At 51.9% G+C, this 12731-nt stretch overlaps 1 protein-coding gene across 1 annotated transcript in view; it reads right to left on the bottom strand.

Annotated features, from left to right (window-relative positions):
* Window positions 1–4144: 4144 nt before the first annotated feature.
* LOC147710128 (E3 ubiquitin-protein ligase TRIM39-like) overlaps window positions 4145–12731 on the bottom strand; it is a 130141-nt gene continuing 121554 nt past the window's right edge. Inside the window, exon 6 of the mRNA XM_086920824.1 lies at window positions 4145–4954. Coding sequence (XP_086776950.1) covers window positions 4416–4954 — 539 coding nt within the window. The 3' untranslated portion in view covers window positions 4145–4415. The remainder of the gene's footprint in view (window positions 4955–12731) is intronic.

Genomic DNA, 12731 nt, shown 5'->3' with positions numbered 1-12731 from the left:
CAAGTTCTTTGGCCATGTGTTCTCGGGAGCGGGCATGAGGCCTGACCCGGAAAAAGTGACTGCACTCAATGCCACCAAGAGTCCTCCAGATGTTAGTGACATTCGTTCATTTCTGGGCATGGTGAGCTATTGTGCCAGATACATAAAAGACTACGCCACTATCAGTCATCCATTGAGAACCCTCACCAAGCAAGGACAACCGTTTGTGTGGAGCCCCCAATGTGAGAGAGCCTTTCGGGAAATCAAACAGGCCATTGAGGCTGCAGGCAACCTGGCATACTTTAGCCCCAGGAAGAAGACTGAAATAACAGTGGATGCCAGTCCAGTGGGTCTGGGTGCCATCTTAGCCCAGTATGACAAAGACACTGATCAACGGCACATCGTGGCTATGCCAGTCGCAGCCTATCTGAAACCGAAAAGGCCTATTCTCAGCCAGAAAAGGAGAACCTCGCAGTTGTCTGGGCTTGCGAGCACTTTCCTGTCTTCATATATGGTAAACATTACACTATGATAACGGACCACCAGGCGTTGGTCACCATATTTGGCAACCCCAATGCCAAAATGCCACCTAGAATCGAACGATGGGGCCTGCGCCTACAGGAATACACATACACAATCATACACAAACCGGGGAAAGGGGAGAACCCTGCGGACTATATGTCCCGACACCCTCAGGCATCCCAGGCTTCGCCTCCGTCAATAGCTGAAGAATACATACACTTTGTAGTAGGATCAGCTCGACCTCCAGCCATTCCATTAGAGGCAATCCAAGAAGCTACTGCCCGAGATAATATTCTTCAGAAAGTGATGCGACGACTGCGCTCCCACAGATGGAGGCATGACAGTGAGGAAGAGAAGACCGATCCTCAGGTCCACCAAGAAATGCAAGCGTTCAGGCACATCAGTGACGAGCTATCTGCCACCTCGGAGGGGCTCCTCCTGAGAAACCATCGGATTGTCATCCCGAGGCAGCTACGACAAGGAGTCATTAACCTGGCTCATGAAGGCCACAGGCGAGTGGTTGCAACCACAAGAAATCTTCGTGAGCGAGTCTGGTTCCCGCTGCTTGATTCCATGGTGGAGGCCACCCTCAAGGATTGCCCCCAGTGTCAACTAGTTAGCCATGGAATACCTCCAGCTCCGCTTCAAATGACTAAGTTACCCAGTGGGATATGGCAAGAACTAGCCATGGACTTTTACGAACCCCTCCAATCCGGCAAGTATGTGGTGGCTATCATGGATGAGTACTTGAGGTTTCCAATAGCCCAATTCGTGCCATCCACTAAAGCTTCTTGCACAATTGCGGTGCTTGACGAGGTGTTTGCCGCATGGGGTGTCCCAAAGGAACTCAAAACAGACAATGGTCCTCCTTTCAATGGCCAGGAGTTTAGCGAGTTCGCAAGACACCTTAACTTTAGACATCGAAAGGTCACGCCTCTTTGGCCACAAGCTAATGGCACCATTGAACGGTTCATGGCGACTCTGAAGAAAACGTTTAAACAAGCCACGCTTGAGAAGAAAGACTTGCAAGTTGCCCTCAACGAAGTCCTGCGAGCCTACAGAACTACACCACAGGAAAATGCCCGGGCACTCTTATGCTGGGGCGACCCATCAGAACAAGGATTCCGACGTGGGAGGGTGCTCTGCGACCAGTGTCTCAAACACATGTCACCAAGAAGTGTCTCTGGCTGATCAAATCAGTAAGAACAAAATGAAATTGTATGCGGACACTTGAAGGAGAGCCAAGTCTCCTTCATTACAGACAGGGGACTGTGTGGTGGTCAAACAAGAACAATCTCGAAAAACAGATTGCACGTTCAAAGACGAACCCTTGGTTGTCACCCAACAAAAGGGCACCATGGTCACGGCGGCGTCCGAAAATAGAAGGATCACCAGGAATGTGTCTCATTTTCAAAAGTGCACGCCTGGCATGAAAGAGGCGTTTGAATAGGATGGAGATCCACCGGAAACACAAGGACCCAATCAAATGGGCACAGCCCAGAGACCTGATCAGAGGACTGAAGCTAAATTGGATGATGGTGGCATGAATCTGCGACCTAGAAGGAACATTCACAGGCCTCAGAGACTGATTGGAGAACTCTAATAAATTCAGTTCATTCTTTTGTTAACAAAGGGGGAGATGTTATGTTTTGAGCATTCTAGTAGTTGGGCGTGGGCGGAGTCATGGGGTGGAGGAAGAGGAGGGGCACGAGCAGGAAAGGGGCAGTTGGAGTAGGGACAGGGACGAGTAAGGAGTGTGCCAATAAAGCTCCATAAAATCTCAAGTAAGTGTCTGTCATTACTGCATGCACGACACTACAGTGATGTGGCAGTGTTATGAGTTGACCCCTAGTTCAGAAGGGCAAGAGTTACGGGTGAGTATTGAAGGACGTTGGAAGAGATGTGTGTACCTAATCATTTTAAAATAATAAGATGTTAGGACAGGAATGCCCCCTGATAGTTGCTGTTGGTTTTTTGACTCACCGAACCAAGAAACTGCTCCCTGCAGTTCTTCCGACCTCTTCCAACTTGTGGAGTTGGTTCAGGGCAAGACGGGCGCAGGACTCTCTTCACCCCATTGCCCTTCGCTTTTTCCACTCTCTTGTGCTCTCTTCTCGCCCCCTCTCTTCCCATCACTTTTACCACTCTCTCTCTCTCTCTCACCCCCACACCAGGACTGAAGCATGTGCATCTGGACAACGACGGAGATACGTGCTCATGGTAGGGCTGAGACAGAGTCAGCCTGGCTGCCCCAGGAGCTGTGTGCGAGTGCACTAGTGGAGTGGCGCTCCTTGATGAGTCCAGTGAGAACACTCTCTAGTTAAGTCAAGTTTATTGGATCAGCTTTACAAGAAAGCCATACAACAATAGTGGCTTGTGCAGTCGGGTAGATATTTCACAAGAAAACAAGGTATACATAGGGGTCCGTAATTGTGATGGAATCTTTACAGTTTAGGAACCGTAATGCTTTAAAATAGTTCTGTATTAAAATATATCTCTACTGGCCTCGTCATGCTCATGTTACAAAAACACTGTCCACAGAAAGAAGTGTTAAACCCTGGCACAGAAATATCATCTTAATTCACTGGTGATGGATCACAAAAACATTAACATTTAAGGGAAAAAGAAGAGACAAATAGAAAGCCATTTAGTGGCTGATTTGTACAAAGTGAAACCCGAAAACCTGGACTGCTCGAGGCTTCGTCGCATTATAAAATTGTGTGATTTTAGTCAAGTATTTAATTTCACCGATCCTCCATTTTCTTCACTATCGCACATGAGAGCACCTCCAAATCAGTGAGTTTAGAATACCAGTGATACAAACACCTATTGTGTTTGATTTAATTGCATATATTGTTGCTTAATCTATGAGAATCTGGGCAGGGCGGCTTTAGAGTTAGAGGCGCCAGGCGCGACAGTCTTTTTTGGAGCGCCTCCCCCTACCCCTCCCCCATGACAGAATTCTCCAAAGATTCCCTCACTCCCACCTTCCAACATTTCCAGTCACCTCTACAAAGCCCGAGTTCCACACACATTTATTGTTCAATAGCGCTGCTCATACTAACCATGAGGTGTCGGAGAACTTTACACCAAACACACATTATAAAGAGGCAATGAGTAAATCAGTCTACAGGAAATGTTATGCAAACCAATGAGGATTACGATTCTGTGATCTGTATGGACACATTCTTTGCAGCCGGCATATTAACCCTCTGTACTACTTAATGATGAGTCAAAACTGCCACTAGACAAACCTTCAATCTCTCTCCAGCAGAAACATTAAGCACCTGCATTATTTTGACATTTTTACTGTTGCCTGAACCTGCTGGACACACAAGGAAGCAGCAGGTGCTTTTAAAACCTAAAGTTATTTCTGCACACAGCGCCGCTCCCAGGTCAGCCCAGGTGCAGCTGCACCGGTTGCACAGTCCAAAAGCCGCCCTGAATCTGGGTTACATACAGCGTGCACGTGACAACTGTCTTGCGTCTGAGGTCACTAATATTAGCGCTGTTGTTGGGCGGGGCAGGAATGGTTTCTAAGTTCATGGTTAAAAACAATCACTTCCAATAAGTACTTCACAGCGCGGCGCTATAATGTGTATATTAATGTCAAAGCTCCACGTGTGAAAGAAATACACATTTTTGAATTTTAAAGAGACTTTATCATATGTTACATGATGTCTGGCGCATCATTCACACAGCAAACATTTCCTGCCCTTGTTTTAAAATTGTACAAGGAAAAGAGATACGTAGCAGTCAGTTTCACGTGAGGCTTCTGGTTGTCATGGTAACATGTGGGAGGGTCCTTGTGAAGAAGATTCTTTGGAATGTTGGTGTTTGAAGATTCTTTGAACTGTAGATGACAGTTGGGGGGGAGGGTGGGAAGGATGAGGGTCTGAAGCTCCCTGCAGCTCTCACACCAGCCTCAGCTCTGCTCCTATATTGATATAGAAGAAACCTCCATTGAGCAGGAAGATCGGGAAGAGCCTCTGTGTGAAGGGGGCCTGCGGAAAGGTGTAGAGAAGCTCCATGGAGTCAGCATTGTACAGGGACAGCCGCCCCCCCTCGTAGTCCAGATACACCCCCAGCTTCAGGGGCTTCTCACGAGGGGACAGAGGGGTCACAGGGGAGCTCAGAGCCCTGTACTGACCCCCCCAGCACCCCACAGCCCAGACTCCCCCCTTAGGTGACCATGTGACGGGTCCCTTCCTGTCCACAGACTCTGCTGCGACCCCCACATGCCACGCTCCCCCCTCCTGCAGCATCTGCACCTCCCAGTAATGTCTGCCGGAGGTGAACCCCTCACTCCCCAGCACACAGGGGTTGTATTCGTTGGTGAATCTCTTGGGGGTGTTCGGCAGGGTCTGTGCTGTGTCCGTCACTGTCACTCGTCTCCCCCCCTCAGACAGGCGGAGCCGAGGATGAGCCGTGTCAGGATCCAGAGTCACCATCACTGCAGAGAAGAGATTCACAATTAGAGATGTAATGACAAAAATAAAGGCTGTAATTACTGGTTCTGTTTTACATTTGATTAATTTACACCACATCTGGAAGGAGCACGCAGCGCTAGAGAGCGCGGCACTAGACTGCTCACTACACTAAAGAGCGCAGCATTAGAGCGCTCACTACACTAAAGGACGCAGCACTAGACTGCTCACTACTCTAAAGCGCTAGGCACTAGACTGCTCACTGTACGAAAGAGCATAGCACTAGACTGCTCACTACACTAAGGTGCGCGGCACTAGACCGCTCACTACACTAAAGCACACAGCACTACACTGCTCACTACACTAAAGCGCGCGGCACTAGACCGCTCACTACACTAAAGCGCACAGCAGTAGACTGCTCACTACACTAAAGCGAGCGGCACTAGACTGCTCACTACACTAAAGCGCACAGCACTAGACTGCTCACTACACTAAAGCGCACAGCACTAGACCGCTCACTACACTAAAGCGAGCAGCACTAGACTGCTCACTACACTAAAGCGAGCGGCACTAGACTGCTCACTACACTAAAGCGAGCGGCACTAGACTGCTCACTACACTAAAGCGAGCAGCGCTAGACTGCTCACTACACTAAAGCGAGCGGCACTAGACTGCTCACTACACTAAAACGCACAGAGAATCTGAATGAAGAGCTTGCCTCATGACCCACTCCGTTATTCTTGTGTGGGGATTAAATATAAACATGACAAAATTGTGGGTGGAATTATAAGGGTAGGAAACCTAGGGTGTGAAAGGCTTTATTTCATTTATTAACTGATCATGAGCTGCTAGATGTGTGGAGTAGTCTGCAGAGACAAGACCCAGGATACAGGTTTTTTTCGTACCCCCACAGTAGGCTTGTTCATCTTGATTATTGTTTTGCACCTACATCAGTGTTTTCGGGGTTGAAAATCTGTCGACATCCAAGGGTGACTTCGGATCACGCATCTGTTGTAGTTGAAAATCAACCACTAGCTCGATGTGTGGCCCCACATTTGATAGGAAGCATTTGATGAATGAAAAATGTATTGATCACATGAAGGTGTGGATAAAAGAATTTTCTCAATTTAATAGACATTCTGCGTCCTGGGGGATTGTATGGGACACATTTAAAGTGGGATTTAGAGGGGAAACACAGAGTTTCAGGTTCTTAAAATCTAAAATAGCGAAACAGACATTGCAGGCTTTATATGATGAGCTTAAGATCGCCGAGGAGGGATTAGCTAATGGGTTAGCTGTAGTTTATAATACAGCACTCCAGAATAATTTAGCGAGATGTAAGGCTAAAATTAATCTAGAATGGAGTAAGGAGATCGCTATAAAATATCAAACTTTTAGAAAAGAGTATCATAAGTATGGCGAGGCCACATGGCGGTGTCTAGCCCAGAAATTGAGAGTAAAAGAGGCTGAACAAAGAATAACGGGGATCCAGAATTCGGCTGGGGACATTGTGTCTGATCCCCAGGAAATTCTTAAAGTGCTTCATGACTTTTATATAGAATTATACACAGAGAATGATACTGGGGGCTCTGCTTTGATGGATATGGGATCTCCAGCTTCTCTTTGGGGCCAATTGGCTCAAACGGACTCTGATATACTTGAGGAAACTATTTTGTTGGGAGAGTTAGAGCAGGCCATAAATTCGCTCGCAGTAGGGAAAGCTGCGGGACCGGACAGACTCCCCTTGGAAGTATTCAAGACATTTTTTCACGAGATTAAAGATGATATGGTTAAAGTTTTTCAAACGGCACAAAACGGGGTGATTCTACGAACTTTGTCTGAGGCCAATATTTGTGTGTTTAAGAAAAAGGGGAACCATCTGAGTTACCGGGATCGTATCGCCCAATCTCTCTCCTGAACGAAGATGGTAAAATCTACGCAAAAATCTTGGCGACGCGGCTGGCAACAATTATACCATCAATAGTATCATTAAAACAACACGGCTTTATACCTGGGAGAGGGGCGGTAGACCATGTGCGTAGAGTAGTTACTCTCCTTGATATTGCACAGGCAGAATCTCGAGAACTTGGCCTGCTTTTTCTCGATGCCGAAAAGGCGTTTGACCGGGTTTCATGGAATTTTCCTTGGTAGGGATTGAAACAAATGGGTTTTTGGCCGGGTTATATAGGTGCTCTAAAAGCCCTTTATCATCTACCCTCGGTGAAGATTTGCTCAATGGGGTATTACTCAGAGACTATCGTGATCTCTCGAGGCACACGGCAAGGGTGTCCTTGTTCACCACTCTTATTTGTTTTATATATTATTCTGTTTATTCTTATATTAGAACAAAGTAGAAAGATCTCGCCTTTTATAGTACAACAAGAGCGGTATTCGGTAATGGCGTATGCCGATGATATAGCGATCGCTACTTCTAATCCTTGCCTCGCTATACCTGAAATAGAATGCTTGGCGCAGAATTTAGGGATAGTTTTTGGCTACAAGCTTAGTATTGCTAAAACCCAAATTTTATGTACAAGTTAAGCTATGGATGGGGATACTAGATCTGTTAAGGAAGCTACATATCTGGATATTAAAATCAGTACCTCTGATAAAGATATTGTGGAGGTTAACTGGGGCGATATTATGTGGGAAGTTAAACGCTCACTTGAAAGGTTGCAGAATCTTCATCTCTCGTTAGTGGGCAGATGTTCCTAAAAGGAATGTTTCACCATGAGTTATGTATTTTTTTAGGGCAGTGCCCTTGGAGGTAGCCACTAAACAAATTCAATATCTACAGTCTCTCTGTGCTCGGTTTATGTGGGCTCCGGGGAAACCTCGTAGGGCTGTTCGATATATGACACTTCCGCGTGAAAGAGGAGGATGGTCTACACCGGATTTTGCTTTGTATTATTATTATTAAGACTCTGCACTTTAAAGTGAGACAAAGTCTAAACTAGACCAAACTCCATCTCTCCTTAGGAAGAACACTAATGACAGGAGTTAACCGTATCTTGACATTTTGTAGTTGCTTGAGAATTGCTGGAGGAAAGGACGGGGCAGCAGGGGCTTTAAGACATAAAAAACACTTGCAAAATGCAAACACGGCACCCGCGGAACACAATATATTTGCAAGAAAGATCTCCACAGCTCAGCTTGCCAAGAATCCCTCTGTTAGCCATTCCTTTTGCGTGGAAAGCCAGGCCTGTAGGAAACTACCAGGGAGAAATCAAGGCAGAGCAGCTGGACTCTTCAATAATCACCTTTTTCCTTTTATTCATTTACTTACTTGATGAGGAAGCAGTAGATACAAGTCTGGCTGCTGATTCCACCTTCCCAGTCCCCAATCCCCAGTGATGAAATGCCTCCCTGCCTGTAGCTGTTGCCCCCTGGAGTCTGACACTGGTGGTGCTGGCGCAGCAGCCTTTCAAGTAGCAGCAGAGATTGGAGATCCAAGCTGGCTGCTCTGAATGGAAACATCCTGAGCTGAAGAGTCACAGGTGTGCAGGCTGCACCTCTGGCTGCTGGCAGGGTCAAGCAAGGGTCAGGGTGGGCAGCCCCACAGCCCCTCCACGTCCCACAGCCCCTCCACGTCCCACCGCCCCTCCACGCCCCACAGCCCTTCCACGTCCCACAGCCCCTCCACGCCCCACAGCCCCTCCACGTCCCACCGCCCCTCCACGTCCCACCGCCCCTCCACGTCCCACAGCCCCTCCACGTCCCACAGCCCCTCCACATCCCACAGCCCCTCCACGCCCCACAGCCCCTTCACGTCCCACAGCCCCTCCACGTCCCACCGCCCCTCCACGTCCCACCGCCCCTCCACGCCCCACAGCCCTTCCACGTCCCACAGCCCCTCCACGCCCCACAGCCCCTTCACGTCCCACAGCCCCTCCACGTCCCACAGCCCTTCCACGTCCCACCGCCCCTCCACGTCCCACAGCCCCTCCACGCCCCACAGCCCCTTCACGTCCCACAGCCCCTCCACGTCCCACAGCCCTTCCACGTCCCACAGCCCCTACACGTCCCACAGCCCCTCCACGTCCCACAGCCCCTCCACGTCCCACAGCCCCTCCACGCCCCACAGCCCCTCCACGCCCCACAGCCCCTCCACGCCCCACCGCCCCTCCACGCCCCACAGCCCCTCCACGTCCCACCGCCCCTCCACGCCCCACAGCCCCTCCACTGCCCCACAGCCCCTCCACGCCCCACAGCCCCTCCATGCCCCACAGCTCCTCCACTGCCCCTCTATGTCCCACAGCCCCTCCACGTCCCACAGCCCCTCCACGCCCCTCTATGTCCCACAGCCCCTCCACTGCCCCACAGCCCCTCCACGCCCCACAGCCCCTCCACTGCCTCACAGCTCCTCCACAGCCCCTCCATGTCCCACAGCCCCTCCACGCCCCACAGCCCCTCCACGCCCCACAGCTCCTCCACGTCCCACAGCCCCTCCACGCCCCACAGCCCTTCCACGCCCCACAGCCCCTCCACCTCCCCACAGCCCCACCACGCCCCACAGCCCCTCCACAGCCCCACAGCTCCTCCACGTCCCACAACCCCTCCACGTCCCACAGCCCCTCTACGTCCCACAGCCCCTCCATGTCCCACAGTCCCTCCACGTCCCACAGCCCCTCCACGCCCCACAGCCCCTCCACAGCCCCACAGCTCCTCCACGTCCCACAGCCCCTCCGCGTCCCACAGCCCCTCCACGCCCCACAGCCCCTCCACGTCCCACAGCCCCTCCACGCCCCACAGCCCCTCCACGCCCCACAGCTCCTCCACGTCCCACAGCCCCTCCACGCCCCACAGCCCCTCCACGTCCCACAGTCCCTCCACGTCCCACAGCCCCTTCACGTCCCACAGCCCCTCCACAGCCCCACAGCTCCTCCACGTCCCACAGCCCCTCCACGCCCCACAGCCCCTCCACGTCCCACAGTCCCTCCACGTCCCACAGCCCCTTCACGTCCCACAGCCCCTCCACAGCCCCACAGCTCCTCCACGTCCCACAGCCCCTCCACGTCCCACAGCCCCTCTACGTCCCACAGCCCCTCCACGTCCCACAGCCCCTCTACGTCCCACAGCCCCTCCACGCCCCACAGCCCCTCCACGCCCCACAGCCCCTCCGCGTCCCACAGCCCCTCCGCGTCCCACAGCCCCTCCACGTCCCACAGCCCCTCCACCTCCCCACAGCCCCTCCACGTCCCACAGCCCCTCCACGTCCCACAGCCCCTCCACCTCCCCACAGCCCCTCCACGCCCCACAGCCCCTCCATGCCCCACAGCTCCTCCATGCCCCACAGCCCCTCCACGCCCCACAGCCCCTCTACGTCCCACAGCTCCTCCACGCCCCACAGCCCCTCCACGCCCCACAGCCCCTCCACGCCCCACAGCCCCTCCACGCCCCACAGCCCCTCCACGCCCCACAGCCCCTCCACGTCCCACAGCCCCTCCACCTCCCCACAGCCCCTCCACGCCCCACAGCCCCTCCACGTCCCACAGCCCCTCCGCGTCCCACAGCCCCTACACGTCCCACAGCCCCTCCACGTCCCACAGCCCCTCCACTGCCTCCCTCTTGTTAATTTACTTTCATTCTAGGGGCCTCCCGGGCCTGGCCTGTGTGTGTCACTGCACCAACCCAAGCCCAAATTATAACTATAATGTGGCTGTTGTGGCACATCAACACAAACAGCAAGCATAAATGTAATATTTGGGGACCACAAAAAATATAGGCTGGCTTGGCCCCGCGGGCCCCCTCCCCCCATAGCTACGGCCCTGGTCTGACATACCTGCGGGTTAGCATCAGAAAGAAGCCCAGGAAGACCAGAAAGGCAGGAAGTCAGTCCATATCCTCGCCAGCCCTCTTCCATCCCTGGAAATAGTCAGAGAGGCAGCCTAAGCAGGGCTGAGAGAAGGGCCGCGACAAACACCAAGTTCTGTTCAGAACAATGAGGTCAGGGAGGACAAGGGGTCCACTCCCTTCCAACCCAAGGGGCATTAAATGCAGCAAGAAAGCCCAAGCAAACAAACAAGGCCTGACTGAGCAGACAATGCCAGCCTCCCCATACCAAGCGATACAGGTCACCCCCCAAGAGGACATTGGAGACAAAGAGGCCAGATCAAGAGCCTCTCTACCCAATTTTCGCAACCCAAAATTTACTCGAAATGTATTTTCCCTTAAGGACCCAGGATCCACCATATTTTCCTTTAAGCAGCTGGGTACGCGGTCGCAGGATCCCATTAAACCCACGCAAACACTCCCCCAGCGATGCTACTCAGGGAATCGCCCCAAGCAGGGGAAGGGCTGGTGAAGGAGTCCGTCAAGTACTCCCCAACCTGCAAAACTCCGGGGGGTTCAATAAAAGAGAGATGCTGTTTCACCTCATTGCCCCCCATACTTACTTCCACATCTCGTCCCTTTCAGAGAGACAACGACCTGCAGGAATCATCACCTGTGAGAGGCAGCCAGGAGCAGAAACCACTTCAGGCCAGCAGCCCCCCCAACCAGAACTGAACCCACACAGTCCAGATCTGAGCTCTGAGCACTATGTAGAAGGCCAGTCCAACTACACACTGGCTCCACGCAAGACGGAATCACAGGGGGAAACCTCGGTCCAACATACCAATGCGCTGCCTCCAAAACCATCCCAGGCCCACCGGAATTCACCCAAGTCGCAGTTGACACCGCCGGATAAAGGACATATTAAAACCTGCAGGAGGGCAGAGGCATGGGAACAGCTGGAGGACCATCTGGACAACCAGGATAACCAGGAAGATCTTTCATATTTAGACTCCCAGGAGAGGGCAGACCTGGTGGCATCCTATTCACTAGACGCCACCCGCAGGCTCTTGCACAGATCGCCTCAAACCAACGCAACCCAGACGGACGAAGAGAACCCGGCTGCAGGTCCCAGTTGCAGGGCACACCAAAGTGACCATGCCACGCCAGGAAGCACCAACGTGTGGGACACCCTGATAAACACCGTGCAACGGACGGTAGATACGCTACAGTACCAGCCCGACAAGAGGGATCTACAGCTGGAGCTCCTTAATGCACTGGTCCTATAGGTATGAGGGTTCGACGAAAACCTGGGGAACTTAAACTCATTAATAATCCGAGTCCAACTGAAGGCAAACCTAATTTGGGGCTGTGGAACCGATAGTGGACAAGCTATCATCCCTTCCATCAATGTTGTCCAACACCCTTAACGATCTGAAACAGGAGTCTGGACAAGGAGGATTTAAACGCGAATACAGAGCCAACCATGAGGCCAGGCCAGGCGGAAGCCAAGAATAAAATCCCACACACCAAAGCAAACAGCAGCACATCTGGGGAATCTCCCACTACCGGTCCTCCAGCCTCGCAAATTGGAAATGCCCCAGCCCACAATGCCAAGCAAAGGCGCCAACGCAGGAGGAAAGGTCGCTACAAAATATCAGTAGCCAGCACAGCTGCAACTTACACCCTCTTCTGCCCCACACAGGGAAACACAAAGGAAACTAAACCTAGCCTAACGCCTCAAACAGCAGGCAATGACGATCCCAGCAGCCAGGAGACTGGCACAATCAGGATATGTCGAACCCTAAAGCAGAAAGTCCTACTGGAGGTACAAGAGGAGCAGGCTTTAATCATCCGAGGGAATCCCAGGTATCTCATTTAGACCAACAAACACTACAATAAACGAGACAGCAACTGCGCAAGCGCAGGATTCAGAGAGAGACCCGAACAGACATCTGGCACTAACTGCAATCAGCATAACCACAAATAACACAGCCCCAACCCTGCTAGCGACAAACTAAATGAGCTGGG

This window comes from Lissotriton vulgaris, chromosome 5 (assembly GCF_964263255.1).
Source record: "Lissotriton vulgaris chromosome 5, aLisVul1.2, whole genome shotgun sequence".
NCBI classification, from domain to species: Eukaryota; Metazoa; Chordata; class Amphibia; order Caudata; family Salamandridae; genus Lissotriton; species Lissotriton vulgaris.
Note: the sequence above shows the minus strand (reverse complement) of the source record. Positions and strands in the feature narration are given on the sequence as shown.